The sequence below is a fragment of the Pteropus alecto genome, unplaced genomic scaffold (assembly GCF_000325575.1).
Source record: "Pteropus alecto unplaced genomic scaffold, ASM32557v1 scaffold105, whole genome shotgun sequence".
Lineage (NCBI taxonomy): Eukaryota > Metazoa > Chordata > Mammalia > Chiroptera > Pteropodidae > Pteropus > Pteropus alecto.
In genome coordinates this window covers 3,224,357-3,244,571 of record NW_006436294.1, presented here as the reverse complement: position 1 = coordinate 3,244,571, position 20,215 = coordinate 3,224,357, and the positions used below count along the sequence as shown (strand labels likewise).

General features: G+C 43.2%; 1 protein-coding gene and 1 non-coding gene across 2 annotated transcripts in view; both read right to left on the bottom strand.

The window, feature by feature from the left end:
* The window catches only part of KHDRBS3 (KH RNA binding domain containing, signal transduction associated 3), a 103,676-nt gene that overhangs the window by 47,223 nt on the left and 36,238 nt on the right, over positions 1-20,215 (bottom strand). Inside the window, exon 2 of the mRNA XM_015590204.1 lies at positions 14,762-14,880. Coding sequence (XP_015445690.1) covers positions 14,762-14,880 — 119 coding nt within the window. The remainder of the gene's footprint in view (positions 1-14,761; positions 14,881-20,215) is intronic.
* Positions 18,617-18,736, bottom strand: LOC112480555. Its single transcript, XR_003046655.1, has one exon. It is a non-coding gene; the product is annotated as a 5S ribosomal RNA (ribosomal RNA).

Here is a 20,215-nt window from a genome sequence, read left to right as displayed (position 1 = left end):
GTGAACCCTTCTCGGGCCCGCCGTCCCGTCATGCCATCTCTACCCACTCCCCTCACTCCCCCACGCCCACCTGGCCTCGGTCACAGCTCCCCATAAAAGCCCTTGGCTGTCCACCTGCCGAGACACCTCGAGATCGCACGCTCAGAGCCTCCGGCCCGTGACAAGAGCTGCTGTCCCTGCTCTCACAATAACCCTTTCGAATAAAGTCTCTCTTACTTAAGTCACAATTCGTTCTTGATTTGATAACTGTATTTGCAAGACAGAGAGCAAGAACTTAATACATTTTAATTTTCATTTTTATGAATCATTTCATTTGTGCAGAGATTTGCATAGAAGGTGAAGGTGTTATTTGTAAGATCATTAATTTTTACTCCAATGCCAATTATTACATTACGAATGTTACAATTGTAAACAGAAAACTTTCAAATGATTATGAAGATAGTAAACCAACACAAAATAAGAACATTTGAGTTTCACTGCATAATGTATAAGATCTGATAATTATGTCCTTTGTTGGTAAAGCCAAGTGCCTTGCTGAACTAGCTGTAATTGATCTAAACTATATTTGTGTCATGACACTGTTCCTTAGGGAACAATTACAGTTAAGCTGTCATTTCATAAACAACTAAGCATCCAGAACATGTCACTGTCTCCATTAAAACGCTTCTCTTAATTGGGTGCTCACCAAAGAGCTGATTAGTCTCACAAAGAGCTGTTTCACTAACCTCGGACTCACACTGAAACTGAACTTGTAACCTCTGCCACCACGTGATTCTTCCAGAGCACCTGAGACCAGCAAATGGCACCGCCTTCCACGCAGGGACTCAAGCCAGACACCTGGCATTCACTCCGTGGGGCAGCGACCAAGCCTTTCATATTCACTGCTCCGACGCTTGTGCAGGGAGGGCATTTAATAGATGTTCAATGAATTAGTTACGTCTTCACAGTTCTAGCTCCTAAGATCTCTTAGACTTGTCTATTTTTCTGTAGCCCCAGCGCAACTAGCCGAGTCCAAGCCACCCTCATCGCTCACCTAGCCCACCACACACAGCCTCTTCCTCTGAATCCACGTCTACCTCCTGTGGCCAGCACACAGGTCCTGACACAAAGCTGGCCTTGGAACATCTGTTTAAAATGCAGCTGTCCGACCATCTTCCAAAAACCCTGCTGGGGAAGGCCCGCTCTGGACCAGGCCCTGGCCACCTACCTCTCAGGCCTCACCACATTCTCCTGCTTTCAGTTTTACCCTTCTGGACTTATTTCATCTCCTCCAAACTGCCATGTCCCAAGAACCACCCATTTCAGCTCAGACTCAGCTAGAAAAAAAGTCACACTCGCTCTTAAAACAAAAAGAAGGCTGGATGGAATGCAAGTTAAGGCATGTCGCAGTCCCAGGGCCCACGCCAGGCGCACGCCTGGGGGACCAGCGCCTGCTGGGGGGCCAGGCTGCGTGCCTGTCGGACACTGTCCAGCACAGGGTGCAATGCGGGAGGCCCCAGAGTCAGGAGAGGGGACCCCAACATGCCTCCCCCACCCCCCAGGTGCTCACAGGGAAGACACCCAGGAAGAATCCTGAGACCGCTGCTCCCCCAGTGCGAGGCGGGGGCCGGGGGACAGGGAGCAGCCGCTGCCGACATCTGCCATCTGCCCCCATCTGTGTCCCGCCCTGTCTCCCCTAGAACAAAAGCTTGAATCTGCAGGAGGAGGGCAACAAAACCGCTTGGCTTCCTTTTTTAAAATATTAACGACATCAACAAAGCCTCAGCAAGGGCTCCCGCCACCACAGCGTGGGGTGCAACAGCTACCTGGGGCCAGGCGAGGGACAGAAGCCGGCGACGCTGTGCCGACGGAGGTGCACGGTCTCGGGATAAGCGCCGATGACACACATGTAAAACACACACGCAAGGGCAATGTTTGTTCATCGGCAGCAAGCGTCCAGTGAGGGGGCCGGAAGGGGAGGACGCGGAGGACGATGGAGAGCAAGGGTGGGCGTTCGCGGAGGGCGTGGGCGCCTGCGGGCCGGGCTGGCCTCCCTGTGGCGGTCGCGCCTGAGCTGCGTGCCCTGCAAGGATCTGGGAACAGGTAATTTCCTGCACCGTGAACAGTTAAGTGCAAACGCCCCAGGCGCTAAGGGGCTTCTGAGAAACAAGCAGCTGGCCAGCCAGGCTGGAGCAGAGTGACACACACGGAGGGGGGAATAAGAGGCAGGTCGGAGACACAGAGACTCGTCCCCCTGGGCCGCACGGGCCATCGTCCAGAGTCTGGGCTCACGCAGGCCAGTCCCTCGTCATCAGCCTAACGGGCCCGCTGGGCTTGTCCTGGCACCTCCCTCGACCCGCTCTGTCCTCCTGCTTTCCCTTCTTCTTCTCGCAAACCGTGTTTGAATCCGTTTTCTTTCATGTTGGGTTCCTGAGAAGAAATGTTAATACTCAGCTCTGAAATCTCACCTTAATCCCCTTCGCCCTTCTTAACGTACCTCCTGGCGCACAGTAATACTTCGGAAAAAAAAAAAATCTGAATCGACAAAAGCAAAAGAATCAATTAATGACCCTCTGGGCCCAGGAAGCTGCTGTCCTGTCTACTGTGCAGAGCTGTATCAGCGGTGCCATAAAATATAACGCACGCTTGGGCACAAGAAGGAAAAGAATTTCAAAACAGTAAGTGTCTCTGCTGGTAGCGTCCCCTCCCGCTCGCCATGACAGATACACTCAGAAGGTTACGGTCTCCTTGATTGTCACGCCAACTGTTTAATGTTCCTTTTATATTACTCATTTTTCTTTAAATGCCCTTTACAGTTTCATAGACAAAATCAAATCCTAGGATAAATCTCATACTTGCTGAAAGGAATTCCCTTTGGTCCACTGTGGTTCCTCCTCGCTCTCATCACCCACCCCCCGCAAACCCTAAAACCCTAGCCTGCAGCCCTAGCAGGTTGCATCATTTTCACACAGCCCCACCCGACTGGGCAATTAGAAAATCAGGGACTGTGTAATTAAGCTTGAATGCTGCTAGGTTATTTATGGCACAAAACAAACTAACTCAAAACTTCAGGTGAACAATAACCATTTACTTGCTCACAATTTAGTGATCTGAGCACACGTCCCATGTCTCTTAAGCTGGGGGTGGCTGTCAGCCAGGGACCCATGTTCTTGCTGGTTTCACTGACTCCCCTGCACCTGCATCCTGGGCTTCCGCTTGCCCTGGTGGCCTCAGGGTGGCTTCCAAGATCAGAAAAGCAGAAACTGTTGCTCCTCCTTAAAGCTTGGGCCCAGCATCTTGCCAGCTCTGCGGCATGGTCTCAGTTAAAGGGAGCTGCAGGGACAGGACACACTGGGACAGAGGGAAGGGCACCCTGCAGGGCATGAAAGGACAAACAGGTGGTCACGGGAAGAGCACCATATAACACGCGCTTCAGGTATAAACGACAAGTAGCCATTTCTCAAAAGTTAAGCTTTAATAGCCTCAAACATCATGATCTTTTCCAGTCCTGCTTACCTATCTACCTAGCTTCTTTCCCCTCAGGGGGTGTTGGGGGGTTGGTTAGGGATCTGAGGGCAGAGACCCTGGCTTATCCAGCCTTGCACCCCAGCAACCGCTTAAAACAGCACCTAGCTTCTAATAGGTAAACAATGTTCCATGCGTTGAAAAATGAGTGATGAATGCTGACCAAAACGAATGACCAAAACATAGCACTCGCTATCGAAGATGTTAATTAAAATAAAGCCTAGGATACACCACACGGGCACAGATGAAGGGAGCAGATCTCTGATCTCTAGGTCCTAATCGGCCGACAGCATGTTGGAATGAACGCCTTAGAAAATCTAAATGTTTATTAAAAACGCTTAAAAAGATATCTGAGAAAGACCGTAAAATAATGGGGTTCCATATTAAATAAACAATGAAAATTCATTGCTGCAGAGATGGGGCTGGAAAGGGATGTGAGAAACAAAAGAGATGAGAAAAGAATTTTTTTAAAACGTCTGGATGCGGTATAAATTGTGCATCTGACATTAAGAGCTAAGAAATTGAGAAACGAAGGAGGCCAAGGGCAGCAGGGCCCCTGGGGCCTCCCGCGGTGACGTCAAACGGCACCATTCCCCGAGGATCTGACCGCCGAAGTTCCAGGACCTTAAATTAGCAAGCAAGAAATCATCCCCACACGCTGGCCCTCGCTCACGCCATGTGCATACATACATACATACACACAAAAACCATGTGTGCATGTGTATGTGCATCTGTGTGTTTATATGCGCATGTGTAAATTTGTTTTAAAATCCTATACCTGTTCAATCATTGGTTAATATTTCAGTATTTACTTAGGGGAAGAAATTCATCATTAACAACACCAGATGTAGAGAAACAGTTCCAATTTGGGAAGATTACTCTTCTCGTCATGTCCGACCGGTCACAGTCACCTTTGACTTGTTACGAGGCTGAGCCTGTAGTGGGCAGAGAATATGGGGCAGCTCTGTCATGTTCCTGCTCAGTCGATTGTATCTTTAGCAGAGTTTCGATTCACAGCTTTTTTAGCGGAAATCTTTGCCCATTTAAAGAAAGGTAAGTTTAACTAAAAGCAGGTAACGTAATCCGTGAATCCATGAATCCACAAGCGGGCATGTCCAATAGCTATGAGCCCCAATATAATGAAAGCAAAAGGGTCATTAAAACCTGCAGCTGACCCTCCCCTTTCCTCCAGGACACAGTCTCCACGTGCCACGACCGTGTGGCACTTGGATGAGGCATGCAACAGCGCTAACATGACTCCACGCACTAAAAATTAGTAAAGTTTAATTTCTTGAACAGGAGCATTGGCTGTGGAGACAGATTTCTGGGATTCAAATGCCCGTGACTTAGGAACTACAAAACCCTTAAGAAAGCTACTTGACTTCTCGGTTCTTCAGTTTTTCAAATGTGTGAGCAGGAGATAACCAGGCCCCTCCTCCTCAAGTCACGAAGGTTAAATACGTTAATATACGCACGGTGCTCAGAACAGTGCCCGACACACAGAAGAGCACACGCCCCCACGTGTACATTCAAACAAAAGTTCTAGCACGTTCTCCTGGCCTCCGAATGTGCGGTTGTGCACACACCCCTCTTTGGAAAGAGACTCCCTCAGCGTTTGCTTTCCAGACTAGAATTTAACTGTCAAGGAACAGTTTATAATCTCCACACTTGTCCGATTCCCAAGGGCCAGAATGCAGAGGTCTGTCAGACCCTTCTTTACTGAAAGGAGAGACCAGATCACCACTTTTATTAGCTCTATGGACATTTTAGGTTCCAATAATTTCACCACTAACAGTGATTAGTTAAACGGATCCACATTTTAGTCGTCATTCAGAATAGTGATGGCATCAGAATTAAACCAATGTCATAAGTGCCAAATTCCAAGCAGTGGTAAGGCTGACAGCAGACCTGAGACTTCCTCAGAAATATAAAACTTGTTTCCGGTCAGTGACTGAATCAACCTTTGAGTTATAGGCAATACTCTTCCCGATTCTGACAATCGCCTCTAAAAATAACAAATCACTTTTACAAGGGAAGCTGAATGTCCCAGGAATAAAAGTCATTCCAAAAAAATCATTTAAATCAATCGTTCTTAAATTTTAAAAGCACTTACGAAAATTACGAGATCTTTTATAATGCAGAATACTTTCTCTTATATATTCTAATGTTTGTTTATCTCCGTCATAAACCTTTCAGAGCTTCTGACGGGCTATATAAAATTCTAATGCCCAAATGAGGCACGGGTGACTCTCCAGATGAGTTCTCGCCACTCGATAAACGCTACATTCCACCATTCCCCTTAAGTATATCATTCCCCCAATCTCTGCTTGTTTGAGGCCTGGACTTGTTCTTAAGGACCAAATGTAACTCCCCAATGATCCTTTCCCCAGAAATAACCCCCCTCACACCCTGAGTTCCACATGGAGCCCTTCCACGTCTTGAGTTAATTCAGTCATCAGTTGCTCTGTATGATTTCGTGAAATCTACTGTTTCTCCTGCTGGATTATAAACCTCTTGACAGTCCTTGAGACCCAGATTTGATTCATCATTTTCCTACATAAAGGCTTCTCAATAAATACGGTGGAATTGAAGTTTATTTTACTCCAAATCAAATGGCACTAGTCAACATAGTTTTTATTGATTTTCTTTGCTGCAGAAATTATTGCGACATATTAAAACTACAGATAAAAGACCATCATTTAAATTTATTAAGTCGCCGACCACAAATCACTAAGTATCATTAGCAGTGGCGGGATTATTAGGTGTTGCTCCATTGATTGTAATTTAATGTAGTACCTACTTCTAAATGGTAAACAGACCAATTTATTGAGATATTAGCAACTCTAAAAATCAATGAGATGATATGGACAAAATAAATACACACAGGCGTACAGATTTAATAAACAATCTAAAATGATCTAACTTATGTACTTTCTACCTCTATTTGCTCGAGGTCGAATCATATTCTGGAGGAGTGGGGGTGGGGTGGATGGCAAAACGAATAACACAAGCAACAGAGCCCAGACACAAGTGAGTCTGAACTGTTATTCCAGAAAATCCTGGGCTGCAACAGTCTGGCTGCAGGTGTGGAGAACGGAGTGGAGGGTCTGACACCGAAGGCGGAAACTCAATCCAGATGAGAGGCGACTACATAACACAAGCAACAGAGCACAGACACAAGTGAGTCTGAACTGTTATTCCAGAAAATCCTGGGCTGCAACAGTCTGGCTGCAGGTGTGGAACGGAGTGGAGGGTCTGACACCGAAGGCGGAAACTCAATCCAGATGAGAGGCGACTACAGTAGACTGGACCGGGTGACGAAAGACGGTCGCCTACATGCAGGGGTGGCGGTGAAAAGAGGGACAGAGATGGATGACGAGGCAGGAACAGAAAGAATAAAACACGTAAGTCACGGTATTTGAAGACTAGAGGGGAGAAGGTAAATGAAGGAGAAGCCAACGGACAAAAATGACGTCCTGGTTTCAGGCGTGGGCACCCGGGTGCACGTGCTGTCCTTCGCTGACATAAAGAACACAGGAAAAGGCCCGGTTGCTGACATAAAGAACAGGAGGGAGGAGCTCATTTATGGACATGCCAAAGCTAGGACATCCGTCGGACGGCCAAGTGGAGGTCAGGCAGGGCTGGGCGTAAGTCCGAAACCCGCCTTCCTTCCTCTCTGTAACTGTGCTTCTCAGCATCGACGTATGTCACGTGTCCCTTGTTTGGCGTAATTATGTGTCAAATACTTGTTTTGATAAAAATTCACGGTATGAATTTCCGCCGTTTTATTCCACCAGGCTGAGTCCTCAAAGAGCGAGATTAAGTCTCGCTCCTATTTCCTACCTCGAGCACCAGTGTGGGCACGCGGTTTTCAGCGGATCCACCTTGGCGGTCCTCAAGGGGCCCAGAGCCAAAATGATCGTCCAGTGAATAGCATGATACCTAAGCCGGCAGCACGCTGCAAGGCACGGAGACCGTTTTGACCTTTCGGCTCAGCAACACGCTTCGAGATCAACCGTCCATCGCCCACCAGACAGCAAGTAGGACAACATTCGTCGCAGACTTTAATCTCCGAATGTCCTGCCTTGTGACAAAAGTACATACGGAGAAGCTTTTCTAGTCTTTTGAAGGTAACGAGACCGTGGGGAGCCTACATATAACCAAATTTTATAATTACTCATTTGGGTAAATAAAATAGTAGTAGTCCTAAGAACACACCGCCAAACAACACGTGTAAACTCTTTCAGGAACCCCTCAATAAATGTCTGGCTGTTTTGGGAACCCATTTAACAAATCGAAGTTCACGTGCTCCTCTGTGGGTCAACGAAGACATTTTTAAGAGAATAAGGGAGCAGTCACAGCTTCAGATCTGAAATCCCATCACGGTATTTTCGAATGCTGTCGTATTTGCAAATGCCACGCGAAATACCTTTCACGACACAGGGACCGGGTGTCACAGGAGCCCTGAGAAGCCCTCAGCACAGAATCACAGCGGCTTCAGAAGATGTGACCCTCTCATCCCCACGAAGGGAGAGGATGGACATGGGAGGGGACTGCGCATTGACAAAAAAGGGCCTGAGTGGCCGATACACTGTCCGCAGGATCCGCCATCCTGAGTGGCCTTTCTACTTGATCACGGGGTCCCGCGATTAAGGGAATCATGGAAGGACATCCACAGGGACTTATAATAAACAAATGCGTCTTTACGTAACTATTCTTAGTATCAGGCTTCCTTGACATCAACAAGGTTCGAAATCCTCACTAGCCATCCATATTAATTTTGGCAAGGGCACTTAGATTTAAAAAAGCTAACGGACATCATCACTTTATAGCTACAGGTAAACTACCAACAGAATACACAAAGACAAATGATTTTCACAGAAATCCTCCGGAAAAAAATATTACATGCCTCTGAAATTCAATTAGGAATCACGGAAAAGGCGACTTATAACACACTAATATGACCGTCAAATATTTACTACTCACGAAAATTTTAAATCCATGATTTCTATGAAGGAGGCTTCCACCTAGCAGTAAAGTCATGGATTTTGAATGGTCTGCAACACACTACAAAGGAAAAATGCAAGCCAGCCTTGAAAAAGAAAGTTTTCCTGAATTTTAAATCAAATTCCAGGTGTGAACATGCTTTATAAGTACTGTCTCTCTCTAAAAGACACTTAACCTAAGACTTCTGTGAGGCAGCAAATATGTAAAATTTAAAATTTGTACATAATAGGAAAACCTTTACTATAAGAAACCATGTTGATTCATATAAAGTTACTGAAAATAGTATGTACACATTAGAATGCTTAGAGACTAAAGAAATGAATCTAATTTAAACCTATAGAATTTAACAACACGATAAGTCTTAAAAAACATAACCACGGTGCAAAGGTATCTCAAAAATTAACCACTTCAGGCACCTTTTTCCTCCAAAACAGAAATCTTTCTTATCCTAATTATAAAAGTTACAAAAAGTTATTGTTAAAACATTAAAGTACAGAAACATGTAAAATAGAAAAAAGCATATAATCCTACTCTCCAGAAAGTAACTGCTGTTAAGATTCTAGTTAGTTTTTTTTTTTTCTTCAAATGATTGTCTAACCAGGATCCTATCTATTCTACACCTTGCTTTTTCTAGTTTTACTTAAGAATAGGGACATTTACCAAAGCAGTAGAGCATGTATGTACAAAGATACAGACCAACTTTATTTACTTTCATATTGCAACTCACTTTTTAATGATGCGTAAGTACGCTTTCACCCTGGCATGAGTTTGCATGTGGCATTCTCTCTCCTGAAATAGTTCCCAATCATCAAACACACGGAGAAGCCGACCACATCCTCCAAAACAGCTCAAACATCGCTTCCTACTCCGACTTCACAGCCCTCGTGGCCAACCCTATCCCACACCCCCACTAACACTTTATTTACAAACCCTCATAAAAACCTGCACATCTTCTTGAAATGAACCTGTTTGGCCAAAGAGAATGGCTTGTGATATCTCAGAAGCCCTCTCCCCTCGTCCAGTGCTCCTCTGCCACGGTCACCTCGATCTCGCCCTGTCTTACTTCTGACCTCAGGGAAGCCTTCTCTGAGTCAACATCACCCTTCTCTTGTCTTCTAGAGCACCTTAACATTGAACTTCTCACACTGTAGTGTAAACACTGACCTCATCATCTGCAGGCCCCACAAAACCGAGAGCTTCTTATGAGAAAACCACTTGTTATTAATCACTTGTTTTCCCAGCCCAACGCCTGCCTCAGAGAAGACCCACAATAAATGAGAGGCATATGAACGGACGTGCGGGTTCAGTGATGAGTGAAACCAGCGAACGCTAGGATACTAAATATGCGATCTGAACCACGAGGTCCTCAAAGACAGGGCACCTTGTTCCAATGTCGAGTGACATTTATATTAACTCTGTTTTATCTAATCACTGCTCAGGACCAAGGAGCACTATGGAGAACCATTTTTACGGCTTACAATCACTTTTAATAAAATCATAAAACGGTGTTTACTTTGAGTTTCACACTTTACAGGCTCAGTCATGTGACTCAAGAGAGGGAATACACTTTAAGTTTGAATATTAAGAATATTAAGAATATTAAGTTCAGTGGTGTGCCATTGACAGAGTTTTGAAAATGGTTCATGAAAAGAAGAGCAATTATTCGATTAATGGAAATCATTCTATCGGATGGAGGGTCACAAACAGCCCTTCTCTCTTGCCCCAGAAGCTAAAAGTGTCCGTCAGCGTCGGCTCCACTGCTATGCCACAGGGCCAGGTACCGCCGGCTTCTTCCAGCTCAGCCTAGTTACTGACGCCGGCACGCAAGCCTTTTCTCAGAACTGATGGACGCACTACATTAGCCTTTTATACAAGGCTGGCTTGAAACTTGCATGCTCAATTATTCTAAGCAGAAATATCCTTTTTCAGCATTCGGAAAGCAATAGATTTCTAAGTAGCTTACTTTAGACACTACTATAAGTACTTGAAATGGACTCTGTTCTCTGTTAGACACAAATTATAATTTGTCTTCCCCTACTCTCATCAAAGTTGACACTGAAAAATAATATTTGAGATTTTATTTCATATACTTTACTCATATACTTACTTATACACAACAGGCTATTAATTATAGATTAATCGTCTACTAGATTAGGAACTATTTGAAGACAGACAGGGTCTGTTTATCTTCCTCTATCGTATATTGAGCATAAAGAGTATATTGAGCCTAGTGATCAATTTATAAAGGTTTCCGTAAGCCATGCTTTGTTTAGTCATGAGTCTACGAAATGTTCAAGCATAGTTTTTTTTTTTCTATTTACTAAAAATGTATATCCTAGTTCTGCAAGTATGGCTGAGTAAGCGCCTAACAGGCTGACCGCCTACAGATGGCAACTATGAACTCTTAAACTCTGAACAGAATATAAAAACCAATTATCTGAAGCCTGCGGAGAATGATCAAAAAGGCAAGGAGATTCTGGAAGGGAGTCAAGACTCGGAAGAAGGGAATGGCCTAAGCGAATATATTGATTTTAGAGTTTTTAGCCTGAGTAGTGAGTTTGAGGCAGCCATGGCGCTGAAATGTGAGGAAGGTAGACTAGAAAACATGAGTTGGGAAACCCCCAAATCTTGCGGATAAAAATCTGCCAAAATATCTAGCTGACCTCCAGATCACATCTGCCAAAAAATAAATGCAAGGCAAACTAAGACCTGAATCGAGACCTGCACTCCGACCCCACAGACCAGGTCTGCAGTCTGAACACATTCCTCAGAGAAACAGAATGGAGTCCAGAGTCTGCACAACATAACACTCACAATGTCCAGCGTATGACCTGAAATTACCCAACACACAAGAAACTGGAACAATGTGATTCATTATCAAGATAAAGGATTATCGAGTCAGGTCAAATCTAAGGTGTCTAAGATTTCAGAATCAGATAAAAACTTAAAGCATCTATTTTAATTTTGCTCAATGACATAAGATAATACCTTGATTAATAAAAAAAAATAGAAAAATATCAGCAGGGAAAAAATATTTTTTTCCACATACATGTATTTATATATAAATCAAATATTCATTCTGCAACAGTACCTGACATAAAATTTTATCTGATGGGCTTAACAGAAAATAAAGATAACATAAGAAAGAATCCATAAGTTTAAAATATAGTAGAAACTATTCGATCTGAAGAATAAGAGGGAAAACAAAACCAACAACTAATAACAAAAGCGAACAGAGCCACTGAAGCCTTTTGGGGAAAATTAAAAGGCTGAACATATGTGTAACCGAAGTTTCAAAAGATGGGGAGAGAAAATATATCTTAAAAAAAGTATTTGAGGAAGCAATAGCTGAAATATGATGACAAACCCCTTGCGTAAAACACACAAAAAAAATTTTCACAAAAGATGAAATAGAAAATCTGATTAGTGATATATCAATTAAACACACTGAACTCATCATCAAACTCTAAGCCCAGACAGCTTCGCTGGTGAATTCTAACAAATATTGAGGAAGAAATAAAACCAAACTGACATCCATTCTTTGAAAAATAACACAGGAAAGAAACACTGTCTATTCACTTTATAAAACTAGCACATAACACCAACACCAAAAATCTGACAAAGATATTATATTAAAAAAATAATGGGCCAGTATCACTCTTCGACACAGAGGCAGCCAAATCCAAAAATATATTAAAAGGCTAACGCGTCATTACCAAGTAGGGCTTTAACGCATGAATGCAAGGTTGGTTTAATTTAGACAAATCGATCAACAAAATTCACAATTACATTAACAGTTTAAAGGAGTAGCATCCTGTGTTTACGTCAACAGATGCAGAAACAGCCTTTAATTAAAATCCACCACTCAGTCAGGATCAAATCAGCAAAACTGAAACAGAAGGGAACTTCCTCCATCTCATGAAAAGCATCTCCAAAGAATCCGCCGGCTCTTACCTGTCTTAATGTAAAACGCTGAATGCTTTCTGCATCAACTGGTAACAAGGGAAGAATGCCTAATCTCTCCACTTGTGTTATACCAGAGACCCTAACCAATACAATAATCCACACTAAATAAATAAAAAGCATACAAATTGGAAAGGAAGAAGTAAACTGTTTATGCAGATGATATGATTATGCACACAGCATATCCTAAAGAATTATAAATCAGCTCGCTAGAACTAACGATTGAATTTAGCAAGGCAGCAGAATACCAAATTTTATACTAGAAGCAAAATCGGAACACATTTAAATTATTCATTTTACAACAGTGTCAAAAATAGCATATTTAGGAATAAGGTTAACAAAAGACAAAAGTTCAAAGTGCTTTACCCTGAAACTTTTGAAATACTGCTGATAGAAATTAAAAAATCTAAATTGAAAATATACACCATGTTCAAGGAAGGGATGATTCAATATTGTTAAGACGTCAAATCTCCCTAAACTGATCAAAATAGTCTATGCAACTGCAATCATAATCCCTGCAGAATATTTTAGGAAAATTAATAATTCTTAAATGTATATGGAACTGCATAGGACCTATATCCAAAAAAATTCTGAGAAAGACAAAGTTGAAGGGACTACATTACCTAACTTCGTCTTATTATAAAAAGCTACAGTAACGAAGACAGTATGGTGCCAGCATAAGGACCCATAAGTAGATCAATGAAATGAAAGAGAAAGTGCAGAAATAGACCCTCACTTGCAGAGTCACCTGCTTTTCATCACAGGTGCCAGCACCATCAGTGGGAAGAAAATATCTTTCAAAAACTGGTACTGGAAGAACAATATTTTCGTATGGAGAAAAATGAGTTTTGACATTGACACCATACACAAAGATTAATTTGAACTGCATCATAGACCTAAAAGTAAAAAACTATAAATGATAAAAGCGTTTAGAGGAAGCGCAGGAGACCACCTTTATGTTTTAAAAAGGACTCTAACATTTCCTGGAGGCTGGCAAAGATTTTAGTTGGTAAAGGTAATAATCATAAAAAAAAAAAAACTCTGATATATTAGACTTTGTCAAAATTAAAAACTTCTGATTCTCACAGACTCTATTTAAAAAACAGTAGGCAAGCCACAGACCGAGCTAAATATTCGCGAAACATATGTCTAACAAAAGATTTGTGTCCAGGAGATATTAAAACAAAAGCTCTTATAACTTGATGATAAGAAGACATACAGCCCATTTACAAATACGCAAAAGATCTAAAAAAGACACTTCACGACATGATAAATGAATGGCCAATAAGAACATGAAAAAGTACATGAAATCATTAATCATTAGGAAAATGCAAATTAACTTCGCAAGGAAATACCAACACACGAGCAGGAAGGCTAAAATTAAGAGGAAGGACGACACCAAATGCTAATTGAGACATGGAGCGGCCTCAGCCTGCATGTATCGCTTCTGGAAACGTCGCGAGGTAAAACCGCTCTGGGGAAAAAGCATGGCAACTTCTTGCAAAACTAAATGCACAGCCATTTAAATCCGAGGGATTTACTCAAAGGAAATAAAAACATACGGTCACAAAATGACTTGTACGAAAAGGTTCCCAGCATTTTAATTTATAAGAACCCAAAACTGAAAACTGTGCAGGCAAATGGATAAATTGGGGTATATTCAGGGAATAGACAATTGAAAGAAATGAACTGTTGATATATACAAAAGAATGTACGAATCATGGACACGGACACTCAAAAGAAAAAAAAAAGAAAGAAAAAGAAAAACAAGATGAAAAGAGTCTCAATTCAGGCCAAATCTAACAGGACCAAGATGTTAGAATTACACACAAACTCTGAAGCAGCTTTTGTAATTGTGTTCAACGACACAAAACACTTGTAATAAATGAAAAATAGAATTTTTTCTAGAATAGACGATTAGAATAAAGAACACGTTGAACGCTTATGTGCTAAACCCTGTGCTAAGCATCGACCATAGATAATCTTATTCGGTTCTTAATGCAACCTCGTCTTACAAATGAGGAAACTGGAGTGGAAAGGATGGATTGTGCTAAGTCGCTTCGCTGGTTTGACTCATCGCACGATTTTTCGGGCTCCATAACTCACAGTAAAGTCACATAGAAAAGACAAAGTCCCTAGATACGTTTTAATTAACTTTAAAAGTCTGTGTTTCGGGAGAGGGGGGAGGGGGGAGGGGCTGTGCTAAGGAAAAGCATCCCAAGAAAATATCGAAGGAAACAGAAATTACTCGTCTGCCAGACCTGCAAGGCCGGCCTCACGGTCTTACCTTAGGGAACTGTTTTACGGGAATTAACACTTTCTGTCCCAGCTTCATGTTCTTATTAATCACCACATCAATGTACTTTTCTTCATCCTTTCCTTCTCCTTTTTGAAACTTTTCTATTTCTGTGGAGGAAAAAAGATAACCGTGAAGCGCAGGACGTAGAACTGTAGAGGCCGCGAGCTGTCGTTAGCACAGCTGTGGCATGAGACCACATGCAGAAATGTGGGCTAGTAGGTGGCTACGGTTTTTTCAAAGTAATGATGCATTTCCTGTTTTATCAATAATTCTTCACCAGTACAGTGGGGAAAAAATGCATATTCCATGGTCCTATATAGTCGAATCTCAATGGCTAATGGAGGGGAATGGACTATCTAACAAATACAGATGTAAAAAATAAGTTCCTCGGGGCCTTCTGGAACCCTGGAGAAAGGCTGATGGACCGAAGAGCAGAGGAAAGCCAGCTGGGACTACCGGCCCAGGGGCCCAAAGCACTGACACCCGCACTCTTCAGCCTGCTTGGCTCTCCGGGGCTCATCCCACCAAGGACCGATTCGACAGGACCCGTTAAAAGCCCCAGACGGCCTTCCGTCAGCCTGCCTCCCCAGCCAGGTCGTCCCTCCTCACGAGTGACACCACAGGCACGTGTCTTCGCTAATGCCCTTCTCTCCACCTGAGATGTTATTTTGATGATTTCGATTCCCTGCATCCCCAAGACCCAAGCGCATTAAACGCCACACATCTTGTGCGGCTGTTCCTTTCCTGGGCAGGTGGCAGGCGTGGCAGAGTCGGTCCCTCCCAGCCCCACACTCAGCAAGCACCTGATGCACAGCCCTACCGGAACTCTCTGCGGCGGACAGTGTTTGTGTCCCCAGCCCAATTCGTACACTGAAATCTTAACCCCCAATGTGATGGCATCGGGGGGCAGGGGTTGAGGGAGGTGACTAGATCATGAAGCTGGAGTCCCCATGAACGAGATGACTGCCCTTATCTAAGAGACCCCAGGGAGCCTTTTCACCTACCCTGCCATGTGGGGACACGGTGGGAAGACTGCATCTATGAACCAGGAAGTGCCCTCGCCTGATACCAAATTCACAGGTGTGTCGATCTTGGGCTTCCAGGCTCCAGAACCATGAGAAATACATGTCTGTTGTTTATAAGCCAGGGCCCCCGACCACCAGGTCCGTGGCCTGTTAGGAACCGGGCCGCACAGCAGGAGCTGAGCGGCGGGCCAGAGAGCGAAGCTTCATCTGTATCTGCGGCCGCTCCCCAGCAGTAGCATCACCGCCTCAGCTCCGCCTCAGATCATCAGGCATCAGGTTCTCATAGGAGCACCGGTCCCTGGTGCCAAACTGGCTGGGGACCGCTATTATAAGCCGCCCAGTTTGTAGCATTGTATGACAGCAGCCCAACTGGACTAAGATACTCTCTCAACAGAACATGAATTTCCCTTAGGTAACATCTGTTTCTTCATTCAACAGACACCTACAAAGCACCAACTATGTGCAAATTCCAGATCTTAGAAAATATTAGCAATACTGTTTCCTCACATTACTGCCTACAGCATCCAGCTGTACAAGAGGTACTTCAGCAGATGCCTGGATGACTGACTGCCGAATGAATGCATTCATGGACTGACCTCTCCAGACTGAAACCCGGACACCTGAGTCCTGAGGAAAAGAGTGAACGAATAACATGGAGTCACTATGGTCAAGCTGGAGAATTACTAAAGCCAGAGCAACTGAGGCGCGAGGCACGAACTCCGCCCCTGCTTTAACTAGCCTGGGAACTCAAACTTCTGAATTCTCCAGTTATGCCTGAAGACCGACAGACAGACAGATACATTAGAAATATAGATAGATATAGATAAATCCTATAGATAACCCTCTACTTATCTAGCCCCCGAAGGACTCAGAAAACAACGTTCACATCCAGACCGCCTGACATCCATTATCCAGATGCCCTACATCTGTAAGATTATCATCTCAGACCAACCCGGAAGCTAAGAGCAGAACTGAGTCTTCTCAAGAATGTACCTTTCACTATGAAAACTCAGCTGTCTTCTTTGGAGCACTCTGGGTATTGCCTAGTTGCATTTCTAATTTGCATACCCCGAGACCTTTGAATCAATATCATTCATTTCTCGCCAAAGCCTCCTGATTCGGTTAACGGTTCAAAGAAGGGTCCCCAAGCATGGAGATAACAGAGATGACATCAGCTGTATAAAAGTAGACACGTATTTATTTAGTTTGCTTGTCGAGCTAGGAATATTTAAGAATTTAACCTGTCACATTCATGACATAATTTAATCCTCAGAACAGATGACAAAAAGGAAGTTCGGAAAGGTGACTTCGTTAAGAAATGGCAAAGGTGGGATTTACACCCAGGTCTGTCTGACTCTAAGTATAGTCTGCCACTGCAGACTCGCCCACCATTTTTATGCCAGATCGGACAGGAAACGAGATTTTCATAGGACCTAATGATAAATGGAGGATGTGTTTAAAGCTGGAGGCTTCTGGCCTGAGGCTTCAGTCACCCCTGAAGAACCCCGCGGGCCCCGATGTCTCCTCTTAATAATTTTCCACCCACTGACACCCTCACTCTGCTCATTAGCTCTAAACCCCCAACTGTCTTTGCTGCATTCAGAACTGCGCCTGATCTCTCTCCCCCATCACATGTGACAGTCTTGACACATAGGACAGTGCTGAATAAAGCCTTCCTTACCATTTTAACAAGTGTCAGAATAACTTTTTCCTTTAACAACGCACGGGAGAAAGTCAGAACGTAGGTGGGGTGCAATGAAGAACGTGTACCTGGTCTTTGTCCCCAGTCCCTGACACAGAGCTCCTGGGACTTCCCTGAGTGGAAGGAGTCGCTTCTGCCATGCATAACAAGCCCCTTCGACAACACCTGAGTTTATGCTAATGAGGTGACTCTGTGTGATTAGAGGGTTGGAGCTTCCAGCACCCATACGTCCTCCCATCTCTGGGGAGAGGAGAGAAGCTCCGCGTCAAATTCAATCATCAGTGGACAATGACTTAACCAATCATGCCCACGTCATGAAAACGGCATAAAAACCCCTAAAAAAACAGAGGTGAAAGAGCTGCTGGAAATACCGTTAGCATAGTTAGAAGATTCAACAAAATTGGGTACACCGAAACTTCCTAGAAAAAAAGGGAAGAAATCTTAATGTATGCATATATTTGTCAAAATAGATTGAGCTGCCTATCTTCTTTCCAAATCACGAAGCGTGTTATGATTTTTGAGAACTTACGACACATGCGCAGTTTAACATTCAATTCCATCATCGGAATTTAAAATGTCACCCCTTGCACCAGTGACAGTCAACATGTGAAGTAACATGTAAGTAAAGTCGTACAGGTAAGATATTTAAAAATTAGAAAAACATACGTATTTTTACCGTACGTTAAAGTTTGAGATTTTTAAAGAGGAAATTAAAAAGAGAAAATATATATTAAAAAAACTAATTTCTTTTCTAGATAAACATCAACTTTGCAAATCATATGTTGCTAAAATACCTTGTTGTTCCCTTAAGCTTTGAGTTATGTTGAAATATAATATTTTACTATTTAATATTTATTTTTTTAAACTATAAAGCCTGATGTCATTAAAAACAGGTAGGTTTTCATGCGCTGGCCCTAATGCAGCGCCTGGCAGTGGAAGGGGACCCAAGGTCATCACTGGAGTCAAACGGACCTGGTTTCAATCACAGCCATTGTGCCCTCCAGCTATAAAATTCCAAACTGGTCAAACCTTTTCTTTCTTTCTTTCTTTCTTGGTTGACCTCACAGATTGCAAGGACCTTGTCAGATTACAATCCCTTATTTTTTTTATTTTTTACGCTTACGGCACCTGGTCTTCCTAGGTGGTCTCCCCATCCAAGTACTAACCAGGCCCGACCCTGCTTAGCTTCCGAGATCAGACGGGATCGGGCACGTTCAGGGTGGCGTGGCCGTAGACAAACCTTTTATTTCTTTAGGCGCCATTCAATCAACAATTCTGTATTTTCTACTTGACAGAGGATTATAAGTAGTTTGATGTTTCCATGAATTCCAACAAAATACAATGCAAAAAAAAAAAGTGTGGAGAGAGCACTGTACAAGACAATCTATAAGATCTTCGAACAGCCTTCTAGAATTTGTGCCGGTCTCGGTGGGAGTTTCCTGTTCCACAGCCCCTGCTCCCACTGCCTGACCTCGCCGAGGGGACAGAAGGCACCCGACACCGCCGAGGTGGACGTGGCCTTTCGGCTAATTGTAGCAAATGAAAGCCAACCTTAGGGAAAACCAATCGGGTTTTCAAGGTCGAACAGAGGGACTCTGGCTCACTAAGCCCCAGATTACACTTGTTAGCAGACAGTCGAATGCACCGAAGGCATCCCCCAGCTCGGAAATAATAAGCAAAAGTGGGATTAGGTTTTCGATAACGCAGGGGATTAAAATGCTATGTTTCCAAACCGTGGACGCCAATTTTCTGTCGACCCAGAAATCTAATGTCAGTTATAATGTCTTTTTTGGCTTTCGTTTTTCCTTTTCATTTTTTGTTTTTGTCTTGGTCCAGAACAGAGCTTCCTAAGTAATGGTCACTTACCTTTTTAGCCTACCAAATATATTAAAATCCACTAACCCTTTAAAAAGCGGCCAAATGACCTTTAGACTTAAATGAGTTAAATTTCCAATATAAAAAATTCTAATGTGTAAATTGTCCTTACAAATGCTCAAATTCTCTCACAGAATCAAGGACATCCAGATTGATATTTTTCCTTTGTCCCAGATGCTCCATTTCTACAAATTTACCCACTTGGACAGATATGAAATATTACGTACAAAGTTATCCATTTACAGCATTGTCTTTAATAGCAAAACCCCGGAAACATGTCAGCGTCCACCTATAGGAGCCTGGTTTCCCAGCCCACAGAAGACAGAGCAGAACACACAGCTACTTTACGAGGCCGAGAAACCATCTGTGTTCTGATAGGAAAAAGTCTCCAGCACACACACAACGTAAAACAGTATACGAATATGTGTTTATATTCACTTGTACATGCACAGGAGAACCTAGTAACAGTGGTTATCGGTTATCTAACTGGCATGGGGGAACGGGGTGGAGACGAAACAGGAAGAGAAGGCTTTTCGCTGTCTCTCTCTTTACACCGTTTTAAGTTTTTGAAACGGGTGAATATTTTACTCATTTCAATTTATGCAAAATTTAATTTTTAAACAGTTGTTTTTAGATTTTTACTGAAACAGAATAAAATGAAAAATTGTAGCGATGGCCATGCTTATATTTTGCACCTCGGCTGGAAATCCAAGCTTTATTCTTTCTCTTATCATTCATTTTAAGTTCTTCATTAAAGTGTCCTTTCACTGAAACCGTGACTGGGAATTTACCTGGTCTGCTTACGTCACTTGAAGCAAAAGATGTGTTTCTAAAAATTCC